Source organism: Manis javanica, chromosome 17, assembly GCF_040802235.1.
Source record: "Manis javanica isolate MJ-LG chromosome 17, MJ_LKY, whole genome shotgun sequence".
NCBI classification, from domain to species: Eukaryota; Metazoa; Chordata; class Mammalia; order Pholidota; family Manidae; genus Manis; species Manis javanica.
Genome location: NC_133172.1, coordinates 52,899,663 through 52,912,312, shown reverse-complemented (window position 1 = coordinate 52,912,312; position 12,650 = coordinate 52,899,663). Strand labels below are relative to the sequence as shown.

The following is a 12,650-nucleotide window of genomic DNA, read 5'->3' as shown; positions in this document are numbered from 1 at the left end:
TTAATCTGACAAGGGTGCTGCAGAGACGGACAGACTGCCAGTCCTGCCACATATCCCCCAGTGGGCACTTAACTGTGCAGTCCTCTCTATGCTTCTAGCCAACTCTGATCCCACTGGGAGTCTTGTAAGAACTGAAGACATTTTATGCCTCCCACTCCCCTGGAGTGCTGTGGGCCAGTCCTGAAATAACTAGGAACGCGCAACAAAGGAGTTCAGGCTGCCCATAAGGCTGCAGACTGACTGCACCCCCACTTCTCACATGTAGAACCTGTCCACTGAGTAGCCTTAAATCTGAGCAGGAAAATGGGAAGGAATGTACTTTAGACTTTTCCATAGTAGGAATAACTGGGTGTCTGGTAGGAATCTAGATCAACAGTTCTTAATCTGGTGGCTTGGACATTTCAGAATTTACTGGATGGCTTTCAGGGAGTCTATAATGTTTATGCAATATTTTGAGTTGAAATGCATTTTCCTGTTGGGAGTATATGTCTTTTAAAGAGGTAAGACTTACTGTTATGGATGGCTCTGGAATGTCACCCCAGTGACTGCAATCCATTTTCCTTCACAGTTCATATTCATTCCTGCCAGTGCTTGGCGCAGTGGTCCACAGCCGCCTCAGTGACCTTATACAGTCTTGAGACATCAACGATGGGAAAATGTGTTGAAGTTGAGTCCTTGCTGTTTCAGTCCCCAGAGTTTTTTTACTGTTTTTAGTAAGTTCCTATGTATGGAATGAAAACCTGTGTCCCAGAACACAGAAACTCACTTGGGAAAAGGAGATTTTGGGTCAGTGGCAGATTCTGGATATGTTCATTATCCATAAACAATGGATTTGATCCACTTTTTTTGAGTGTCATTTCATTGGCTATAAATATAAGAATGAATTAATTGATGCATGCTTTATTGACATTAATGGAGCTTTATTTTGAAGTGTTCGTGTTACTGTGCCTGAGTGAAGACACACATCATCCCGCGGGCTAGTCAGCACCTGCTCCTACTATTCCATTTCAGAGTCGCTGTTGCTCTAACAGGAGCGCCTGGGATGTCTCCCAGGCGAAGGGTACTGCTCAGCTGCCAGACGGCTCCTCACATTCCCTTTTTCCTGCTGATAAACCAGAAGACACTGGCTAACAGTTTAGAAGGTAGATGTCAGTAAAAACAAAGTCCCTGTATTCTGTTTCTCTAATCCTAGGAAAGGAATAAAAATAGGGCTTGGAAGTAGGTCTTCTCCCTTTGTTGTTCCATCTCTTGTTTGTTAACATGAAGAATATTTCTTGGGAATGAGTGTCATTGGCATTCAGTGGAGCGCAGTTTGTTTTCTGAGAGACAAATGGGATTCCAAGTGACAGGAAGAGTGCCCTCAGCAAGGGAAGGCCTATTAAGACGAAGCAACGTCACCAGGACAGGCACAGTGTACTGAAAGGGTAGTGAGGAGAGCAGCCTGCCCATGTGCATAGAGAAAAGTCTTGTTAAGTAGAAAATGAAAATTTGATTGATTGAACAGTATTTGGACTTAGTGGTAAATTATCATATTCTTAAATCATAGAAAAGAGGTGATGAAATGGGGGGAAGTTGGGGAGGTATGTAGGATATACTGGAGCTGGAAAGAGCAGGCACCTGAGAAACCAGGTCACTGCATCAGTCCCATCACATGGCAAGCGCCAGGAAGTCATTGGTTGTACTGAGAACACAAAAGAAGGAATGGACTGGAAGGATGTTACAGAGGAGGAATGGTGGGCTTTTATACCTTACTGTTATTCCAAAAAGGATACGAGGCTCTTAAACATTAAATGCACTATGCAAAATACTTCTGGGGAGAAACCCAAAGAGGTTTGGGAAGAATAGATGGCATCAGGGCTGAGTCTTGTACACAGCACCTATGATGTCAGGCCCATCACCTTTGCAAGAAGGGACTGGCTGCCCTCCTCCAACACCAGCCAAGATGTAGATCTCAGAGGCCATCTGCAGGTTTCTCTTGGTCCTAGACGCAGCTATCAGAGTCTTAGGAGCCCCTTGCAGTTTTACCTGACTTTGCTCTTCTGCATGAGAATAAATGTTCCTCATTCTGTTGACTTGAGTCAGATAGCAGCATCTTCCAATCATGGCACACTAGAGGTAAGGGGACCTGAGGAGCCGATGCTAGGAGGCTCCACACTCTGCTTTCCTAATCCTAATCTGGGTCAGGGCTTCTCCAGATCGTCAGATACCTCATGGGAAGCTAGAGGTGGGAAGCTGCTTGGAGGGTGCTGGTCACACTCCTACCTTATGCCCTCTCTCTCTCCATCACCTACTGTCGGGTGCTGCTGCCTTGGCTTAGGAACTGTTCTGGCATTAACATTCAGCAGAGCAAGTGGCTTCTCCGTATCAGTTCTAATTGTCAAGTGGGGGATAGGAGTAGATGGAAGAAAAGAGGACGAAGAAAAAGAAAGGACTGAGAGTGGCTGCTCAGATAAGATACTTAGGCCTCCGCTTTAGCAAAATGTCATAGGCAGAGGTGGTCGGTGGCAGATCTTTCCTTTATACAGCTCTACAGCCTGAGATTACAGTCAGCTTTGTGCAGAAGGACAGGGAGGGTGGGGGGGGTGGGATGGGGTTGGGTGGAGAGAGAATGGGACCCTCTTGGAAGTACTAGTTGAGACAGAATCCCCCCCTGCAAGTACTAGTACACATTTAGTGAGCCTTTACAACTGTTCTATTTTCATCCATACACTTTCAGAATCCTTGGAACTCTCCAATTGGAGAAAAGCCTGGTAATCTTAAATTAGCTTATCCTTTAGAGCAAATATCCCCATAGTTAGACTTGAAAGGACATGAGTCGGCCCCTGGTCATGTGTGCAGCCAAGTGTGCTAAGTATTGTTCTCTGGTCTGTGTTCCTCTCAGACACCAACAGCTTCTAAATGCACAAAAATTGTCCCCAATAAACCCATGCCATTTCAGTCCAGGTTTAATAACAACAGGTCCCAGTGTATTAGCATTGCTTTGTTCATTTCTAAAACAAGATTATGTTAAAGGGGCAGATTATTGTCTATTCATCTGATTTCGTATTTAATTTCAACAGAGGGGACAACTTTGGGGAAAGCCAGAGAACCTGCAGCCTCACGGGTCACTAGTCCTATCTGGTTAGCTTCCCATCTCGGTCCAGTGACCATCGCAAGAGTTCTACTCCCCTCAAACTTCCAACAGCACTGTCCACCTCAGCTTCAGTAAATAATGTCCCTGTTCCAAATAAACGGCCAAACAAAGAAACTCCTCCAACCTTCTGCCACCAGACCTTCAGGCACACCTATACTTCCTTCTCCATCCTGTTACAATGGGAGAAATATGTCTAATACCTAAATTTCTCTCCCAGGGCTCCAAGTTCCCCCTCCTGTGGCTTTTAAAGGACTTGCGCCATCAAATCCTCTCTTGGACTCACTCTCCCTCATGTTTGGGACCTCTCCTACCCCATTAGCTGGTTTCCCCCCACCAACTTTTCCAGTGCTTCTGTGTGTAGAAAAACATAACAAAATTTACCATCTTAACCATTTTTAAGTGTAAAGTGGTATTAAATAAATTGAGAATGTTGTGCAACCATCACCACCATCCATCTCCATAACTTCATCTTGCAAAGCAAATCCTATACCCAATAAACAATAATTCCACATGACCTAACTCCCCGTAGCCCCTGGCAACCACAGTCCTACTTTCTGTCTCTATGACTTTAACTGTTCTTAACTGCTTCTTATCAGATCACACAGTATTTGTCTTTTTGTGACTGGCTTATTTCACTTACCACCCTGTCCTCAAGGTTCACCTATTAACTCTTGCGTTTGATATTTAACATGTTCATACCTATTTCATATTGTAAAACTCCAGCCTCCCTCTATTCCTCATCCTTCTCCAGCCTTAACTTTTCTCCTTGATGGCCAAAAATCTTGTAGAATTTGCTTCTACACACTGAGTCCCACTCCGTATCCTGCTGCAGCCTGACTTCCGCCCCCATTCCTCCCCATTCTTTTATCCAAGCACAACAATGACCTATATGTTGCTAATCAAAAAACACTTTTTACTTACCATACTTAACTCAGTAGTGTTTAACACTGGACAATCCCCCTAACCCCTCTCTTGGGACTACTGTTTTTCTTCTTTCTGGCTACTTCTCAGTCTCCTTGGCAGGCTTCTTTATTCACCTATTACATGTGACTGATTGTTCCTCAACAGCTTTGTCTTTGGGGCCATTTCTTCCCTGTTCTCTACCATGCACAATGTTGTTCACTCCTATGGCTTTCTTTTCTTTCTGCAGGAGACTCCCAAATCTATACCTACCAAGACTCAATTCTTGAAGTCCAGGGTCAAAGAAATAATTGGTCACACGACACTTGGATTTGGGATGTCTTCAAGCAATCCTGAATCAACATTTCCAAAATCGAACCCATCATCTCGTAGTACCACTGAACACCACTGCTCCAACAAACCCACGTTCTGCCCTTCACTCTTCCTCTACCTACCTCATGGCACTACAGTTGTCTGTTGCTCAAGCCAGAAATCTGGGTTCATTGTGAATTCTCTCCCCCTGCTTCCCAACCAATAATCAAGTCCTTTTGTATCTATTATCCATTGCTGTTAACAAATCACCCCAAAACAGTGGCTTAAAATGACATAGGCTTTTTCACCATTCTGATGGTTGCCTGGGTAGCTGTTGGTCTCTCCAGCTCACTCATGCAGCTGCATCCTCCCGGCTGGTGTCTGGGCTCAGCTGAGACAGCTGGTTCCTCCACATATCTTTCATCTGCACAGCATGCTAGGCAGTCTCTGGGTCCAACAGAAAAGAGTAGAAACTATAAGTTTTCTTGAAGTCTTGGCTCAGAACTCCCCTAATGCACTTCTGTCACATTCTTTTAGTCAGAGCAAATTACAAGGCCAGCCCAGATTCCATGGGTGGGGAAATAAACCATCTCCTGATGGGAGGGCCTTAAGATGTCTGTGGCCATTTTTAATCCACAACAGCTATTAATTGTACCTTCTATTGGGTTGAACCAAATGCCATCACTTGACCTTTGTTGACCTACAAAAGCAGCACTTCACATGGTTCAATCTACAATTACTTGAATTCACTCTGATCTATATCCCCATTGTCATTGGTCTAGCTTCCTAACAGGTGCTCCTGCCTCCAGTCAGGTATTTCTGCAGGTCATTTGTTACACAGCTACCAGTGTGATGATTTAACATGAGTCTGCTTATCCCACTCTGCTCCCATATCACCCCCCCTTCCTTTTTCCTTAAGTGCAGACTGGGCCACACGGTGTGGGTTAGGCTCTCCAGACCAGGCGTCGGCTCCACTCCCAGCCTCACTTGCTTTACTTTCCCCCATGTACTCTGCTCCACCTCCACTGTGTTTGATATTAGCTCTTGTGTTGGGCTATGTCTCAGAGAAGTTGGTGATCCTGTGCACATCCCTCCCCAATTTCTCATCTGAGACCATATTTCCTCCCCCAACCCACTGTGAAGGAGGACAAAAATTCAAAGAAACTGCTAGGACTGAAAGGTAAGGTAAAATTTCCTCCAGGGTTCTAGCTAAGATGGGCGTGGGGAAAGACAGACGGTAAGTAATAACAGGAACCTGATGCTGCAGGTGGTCAGGGAGCAGAGGGGAAGTTCAGAGGTCACTGCCTTTGCTCCACTCCAGGGCATCACCTGTGGCCAGTCAGCTGTTCCAAGTCCTGATTTTTTTTTTAAGGTATGATTGATATACACTCTTATGAAGGTTTCACATGAAGAAACAATGTGGTTACTACATTTACCCATATTATCAAGTCCCCACCCACACCCCAATGCAGTTACTGTTCATCAGTGTAGTAAGATGCCACAGATTCACTATGTGCCTTCTCTGTACTACACTATTCTCCCCGTGATCCCCCAGACCATGTGTACTAAACGTAATACCCCTCAATCCCCTTCTCCCTGCCTCCCGACCCGCCCTCCCACACCCCTCCCCTTTGGTAACCACTAGCTCCTTCTTGGAGTCTCTGAGTCTGCTGCTACTTTGTTCCCTCAGTTTTGCTTCATTGTTACACTCTACAAATCAGGCTAAGTCCTGAGCTCTTGAAGTCTTCCTCCCCAGCAGAGCATGGGAGACTTGGATACCCTGTGCAGGGAGGGGCCTGAGGGGAAACCTGGCCCCTCCACCAAGTTGCTTGCAAACAACCTGTGACCAGGTACAGCAGCTACCATGGTTACATCTCTGTTTGGAACTCTTCTCCTAGTCCTTCCCTTTCTTCTTTTGCTCTTCCTAGTCCTTCCTATTTCACTGGTAAAAATCACTTCTTCAGGAAGGTGTGCTTCATTCCCCTGTGTAATCTCCCCTACCGCCCTGTACCTCCCTTTTCTACATTATTGTGTCAGCAATCTTCTAAAGGTCTTCATGGACTCACTTTGATAAGTGGATTAACTTAAATAAATGAACTTTATCTACTCCTATGAAAAATGTGTTGTCGTTTTACAGATGAGGAAACAGGCACAGAGAGGTTAGATAATCTGTCCTACAATATAGAGCTAGCAAGTAGCAAGGTAGGCTTCATGGCTCTGCAGTCTGACTCTAGAGCCCACCTTCTTAACTGCTGGGCTGTATTTGCCAGTAAGGGTAGGAAGTAGGTCTAAATCAATAATCACTGAATTCCTAGCTGTTAGCAGGATGTGCTGCACAGAGAAATCTGCTCTGTTCATGTGTGTTAACAGTGAAAAAGGAATATATTTTACATATTTTCTTTAAAAACTATGCTAATGTTGCTCATGTAATTGTACATTAATGATACCAAAATTAAAAAAAGAAAAAGTTTTGGAAAAAAAACTATGCTATCACTTTTTCATGCATTTTTTAAATTTTGGTATTAATATACAATCACAAGAGCAACATTGTGGTTACTAGACTCCCCCCACTATCAAGTCCCCACCACATACCCCATTATTACAGTCACTGTACATCAGTGTAGTAAGATGCTATAGAGTCACTACTTGTCTTTGTGCTATACATTTTCATGCAATTAAAATTTTTTTTCTTATAAATTAGCCATTTGATCTTTGTGGACCAAATGCAAACTTGGTCTGGCCCCTGCCATTATTTCTAAGTTATCTTTCTGAATCCTTACAGCACTCCTCTATCCCCAGCCCCTCCCTCCTGTTGCTTCCCTTAGTGGCATCACCACCGGGGAGAAGGAGTTGTAGTTTTGAGAGCAATCATGCCTGGTCCCACTGGAAGCGCAAGCACTGTGAACCCCTGCACCCATTCAGACGAATGATAACGCCACAGAACCTGGCATGACTATTAAGAGATGGCTATTTGCCGATTGCTAACTCTTTTGATTCGTTCACTCCCTAATCCTACATTTTTAAAATTTAGGTATTATTGATATACACTCTTATGAAGGTTTCACATGAAAAACAATATGGTTACTACATTTATCCGTATTACCGAGTCCCCCCCATACCTCATTGCAGTCACTGTCCATCAGTGTAATAAGCTTAATCCTACATTTTTTATTGTGCCCCTGCTATGGGCGACGTGCTGGGAAGCCAAAGGTGAGCAAAACAGTAATGATCCCTGCTCATGGGGCTCACGGTTGAGTGACAGAGATGGAACCATCATGTGTTCAGGCCATTCCACACAAGACAAGACTAGCCCTGTCAGCGTCTCAGCCGGATTCAGGCCCAAATGCCAGTAAGAAAGTGCCCTGGGAGGGCTAGTGCCTTCCGCTGACTGGCTGGCTCGCCCTTTCGACTAGAAGGTGCCGGTCAAGTCCCAGATCCCAAGACAGGCAGCCCCTCCTGCCTTGGTTTATGGTTTTGTCGCCCAGGGTTTTCTGGAATTGGGTTGCCCTGAATTCAAATCCCAGATTTACCACATAGTAGGCCATATGATCCTAGGAAAGTGAACTTCTCTAAACCTCAATTTCCTTATTTGTGAAATGGAGATAAGAGAAATGCTACACCCAGAGACGAGGTGAGGCCGGAGGACAGCCTCGGCGGGGCGCGGGATGGTGACGACAGCGCCAGACGGAAGTGGCGTCACGTCCGCGCCTCGCCGCCTCCGGTCATGTGGGTGACGTCTCCCGCCGCCAGCGGGCGCAGAGCGCGTATTGGCGAACTGTGCGGTGAATTTTTTCGTGAGTGGGCCTTCTTTCTTCTCCGGACCATGGCCACCGACTCGTGGGCCCTGGCAGTGGACGAGCAGGAAGCGGCTGTCAAGTCGGTCAGTGGCTTCAGCTTCCTGCGGGGGAGCGAAGCAGGGGCCCAACGGACTCTCATTCGAGCCCAGGGAGCCACCGGGTGGACAGGCCTGTGGCCCTCAGGCCCCGAGAGTTTGCCTCGGGAAATCACTTAGCCTAGATTCGCGCCTAGTGCTAGAGAGACTAATATCGAGCTTTTTCTGTACGTCTGGGCCAGTTAGAAACTTTTTTATCCTGTGGCAGTTCTGTCCCCACTTTGCTTACTCTTTCCTGTATTGTACCTCTTTCTCATTGGGGACTGTGTTGTAAAGAAAGACACAATGAGATGCTGATTCTTTTAATCTGTTTTCTGAGTGATACTGTACTACTGTTATTTTAACTTTTTTTTTAAGATCCGTGCTTAACATGGTTGACAGTTTATAGTTCTGTGCAGAATAACATTCAGGTGTAGATTCAGTGTTTCAATGCACTGCAGATGTTGGTGGGAGGCACTACAGATTGTTTCATTGATGTTTAAAGTGACATTTAGTTTCATATACTGGTTCTTCGATTAATGGAAATCAATTCAATTAGAAGGCAATTAAAGCGTAAACTGAGTTTTATATTCTGTTCTGTTCTTTAGGTTTGTTTAGTAAGAATGGATTACTTATTTTAAGAGTATTTTTTTTGGTAGTGGTGTGATATAATTTTTTAAATGCCTAAGTTAACATTTTTTCTTGTCACCCTTTATTACTTTGGGTGGATTGTCAGTTTGTCAGACATTTGAAATGCTCTAAATCCAGAGTACAGGAAGACGTCTGCTTTACAGTCTAGTTGGGAAGGCAAGAATGTGGGAAGTGCTGTGAAAATGGAAAAAATAATGTGATCAGTGAGCTCTGAGTGGGGAGAGAATGTTTATAAGTAGGAAAAATATAGAAATTCCTTGTGAAGATGTCTGCATTTTGAGCTGGGTATTAGAAAACGGGGTATTTAAGATAGACATGGATGTGAAAAGCGTTTTAGAAGGGGATGCACAAAAGTGCTAGATTTGCCTAGAGAACAGGAATCAACTCATTTTTGCTGCATTTTATGATTACTGGGTTGTGGTAGGAACTGTCTAGAAAATGCTGTAGGACGTCTACTTTTGACCCAACGAGGAAAGGCTTTACCTGGTGGGTTTGGGGATTTTTAAAAAGGATACTGACAAGATTAGACCTAAGAGCTTTCGAGATTTATCAGACTGCAAAGCAGAATATATTAGGAATGGTATCTGAAGGAAAGGAGATTAATGTGAAAGTGACTTTAAAAGCCCAGAGATAGAAGCTTATGTTGGGCAGTGAAAGTAAAGATGAAGGGATGGATTCAAGAGATCGTTGTGGTGGTGTAATGGGCAGGAGTTAGAAAAATGGAGAAAGGAGAGATAAAGGCAAAGATTCCCATTTACAACTTGGATCGGACAGATGCTATTAGTCAAGTGCTTATAATGGGATTAGGGAAGTGGGAGGAAGGGCAGATTTGGTATGGAAGACAGTGAGTGTGGGTCTGGCTGCTGTAAATTTGAGGTAAGGAGTACCTCTTGGTAAGTATCTGTATTGGGAGTCCCCAAGAGGTGTCCAATTCAGTGATTTCCTAGGAGGACTCACAGGACACAGCATATAGTTGTACTCATAGCTGTGATATATTAACAGTGGAAAAATAGAAGCCAAAATTAGTGAAAGGAAAGGAACATTGTCTTGCCAATGGGTTTCAGCCCCAGGCAAGTTCACTATGAATTCGGTGAGACCGAAGAATGACAATGGAACATTCTTGGGGTAAAAAGGTTTATTACCCGGCTTTGTTCTCCCTGAATAGGCTGAGCACTGGAATTACATCTGCATCCAACAGTCTGCAGGTCTATAATCCTCATTGTCTCTACCTCTGCCTAGAGCAGCTCTTTATATAGTGACTCAGTCAATAATAACTTATTGCCTAGGGTGTGGAAGCAGTAGCCTAGCAGGAGGCCAGTTACATCATCAAGTAGTTTAGGGTCAGGTGGGGATCCTGGCCACAGGAACTTCAATTTTCCCTACAAACATGGGGCAATGTCCAGAGGAAACTAGGTACAAGCTTCCAAGAGTCCTCTTGCAGTGGAGTTACATACTCCAGCAGAAAACTAACAACACATGTAAAGTATTTTCCAGGAAGCTCATTAGAAACTCAGCGCTTAAGGGTTTTATTGTAAGACTGCACGAAGTCCCCTCTGCCTAGCACGTATTAAAATTCCAGACTCCCAGTGGATAAGTTCTGTGATAACATAACTTCCCTTATGTGTGCCAACCTTCCCACTGGTCTTCAGGTAACGGTGTCCACTCCCAGAAGTGTGTTAATCTGATTTTTCTCTGGACAACCTGGTTTCTAAAGAAATAAGATGGATATCCCTACTGTGTAAAGGTGGACTTCCTTCTCCCAAAGACGAGGAACAGGGTCAGTTGAAGGAAGGGCGAAGAGAAGCCCTCAGAAAATACTAATAGCTAATGAATGATCGCATCAGTTCAGGGATCTTGGGGGCAGGGCATGGAGCCTAGGGCTTGAGTTAGGGTATTTCTCCCAGCCTAACAACATACCTTTATAATACCATCTTTATACACACCCTCATTCTTAATACTAAATAGAAACAATAGTTCTTATGAAGTTGGAGACTTTGTTACAAATTTTTAAATGATTGCTGTGCTTGCAATTTCTTATGCCATTATAAGCAAATTTGTATTGATTAGGAGTAGTGACCAAAATAAGTGAGAAAGCCTTTGTTCAGGTTTCTGAAATATTTTCAAGTCAGGAGCTTGGGTTTGTCAATTCTTGCATCATAATAAATAACTTTTTTCCTAACTTACAGCAGAGGTGCTTGATAAGACAAGAAGACTAATTTATTTGCTAAGCATGACTTTAGTATGGTGTGGGTTTGGGGGCTAAAGAGAAAAGAGCTTATTTGATAGAGTTGATGCTGGGGTTCTTGTTTGCAGAGTTGAAGAATGAATTTAGCAAACACTCAAGGTAGGAGAGCCAGAGAGAGGCTTTTATTTAGAGAGAAGGTGAGAGGACAGAGCTCCTGGCTCATGCCATGAGGGGACAAGAGAGACCGTAGTTGTGGGCTTTCCAGGGGTTTTATAGGTAGTTGGGAATATGATAAAGGGCTTAGGGTTGTAGATTTGTTAAGTGGTCCCTGAATATTTAAAATTAACTTAACACAAGAAATTTACTGCTCTGATTTTTCCCTGAGATACTGGTGTCTTGATCTAGGAGCATATCAAACAAGACCACCTGCCCAGCCCCCAAGGTGGGCTGAGGTATTGTTTGTTTGCTAAAGAATAAGTTAAGAATCATTAAAATGCAATCTTATTTTTAAAATGGAATCCTTCCTGTCTTTTACTATGTTGTTTATGGCTGGGCTTGCTTTGCCATTATTAATTGCTGAGATTGCAAATCACCTCATCAGGTCTGAAGGAGGAAAGATAGCAGCCCATAGGCCTGCGCCTTTTAGCACGCTAAAGTGAATCTTACCCATGATTGCAAACGATTAGCATAATAAAAACGTGGGCTACTTTCTTTTGTCTGGGGACTAGTAACTGATCTCACTGAAGAATGACTCTAGAGCTTCATATTTAACAGAGTTTTGGTAGGGGGTTTCCTTGCATGTAGTTACATTGCTCTGACTGTAAATATGCTGCCTTGCTTTTTCCAGAGGCCCTCACCCTTCTCTGACTACACTCACGGTCCCTGTCTCATAGTTAGATGGTATTGTTCTTCACTGTGTCTGGAAAGGAACTGTGTTTGTGCCATTGAAAGGATATTGCAGATATAACGAAGGTTAGATGTTCTAGAAAGAGCATAGTTGGAAGAAAAGCCGAGTTTTGAGACTGCTGTCATACTTTTCCTCCCAACTATTACATTTCGTCCTCCTCCAGAAAGTCTCCTTTCAAGGCTTTTGAAGATATATGAAATTGTGTTTTCATCCAAGGTTTTAGCAATTTTGCAGGATAAACCAACTCCCTGAATATAGGTGCTCAACTAGTTCCTACTAGATTCACTACAGAACTTATCTTTGCTCAAAGGAATATCTTTGATTGGGTCCTTTGCTTAACTCTTGTTTCTTCTTACTCACATTTAGATGAGTAATTTGCAAATCAAGGAAGAGAAAGTCAAACCAGATACTAATGGTAAGTCACTTGTAATAACCACAAGCTAGATACAAGCTGCACGTGCACTTCTGCTTTGCACTCATAGCTGCAATGTGAAAAGGAGCTTTCATTTAACATAATGTTTGGCAAATGACAACACTGAATTTGAGAACCAGTAAATTCAGTTTCATTACTAACAGGGACATGTTAGTTTTCCAGATTTTTTTCTAGCCTCTGACTTTTTATAAAAAAATCATCGGATTGTACTGCCACTATTCACTTACAATGTTTCTTTAAAATTTTTTTATTTAATTA

At 43.5% G+C, this 12,650-nt stretch overlaps 1 protein-coding gene and 1 long non-coding RNA gene across 5 annotated transcripts in view; one reads left to right on the top strand and one right to left on the bottom strand.

Moving 5' to 3' along the window:
- Window positions 1-899: 899 nt before the first annotated feature.
- Window positions 900-8,017, bottom strand: LOC118973705 (uncharacterized). Of its 2 annotated transcripts, XR_012126509.1 has the most exons (4): window positions 7,876-8,017; window positions 5,601-5,700; window positions 4,654-4,792; window positions 900-1,105 (listed from the first exon to the last, which is right to left on the bottom strand). It is a non-coding gene; the product is annotated as an uncharacterized lncRNA (long non-coding RNA). The 2 variants fall into 2 exon arrangements; XR_005063192.2 differs by lacking the exon at window positions 5,601-5,700 and having other exon boundaries at window positions 7,876-8,016.
- A 45-nt stretch (window positions 8,018-8,062) lies between these two features.
- The window catches only part of DDX19A (DEAD-box helicase 19A), a 28,312-nt gene continuing 23,724 nt past the window's right edge, over window positions 8,063-12,650 (top strand). For 2 of the 3 annotated variants that reach the window (XR_012126505.1, XM_037025227.2), the window contains exons 1-2: window positions 8,063-8,225; window positions 12,326-12,374. Coding sequence is in view for 2 of the 3 variants with exons in the window: in XM_037025227.2 (XP_036881122.2) it covers window positions 8,070-8,225; window positions 12,326-12,374 (205 nt within the window). In the remaining variant the exon portion in view is untranslated. The remainder of the gene's footprint in view (window positions 8,226-12,325; window positions 12,375-12,650) is intronic. The other variant, XM_073225464.1, reaches the window with a different exon arrangement.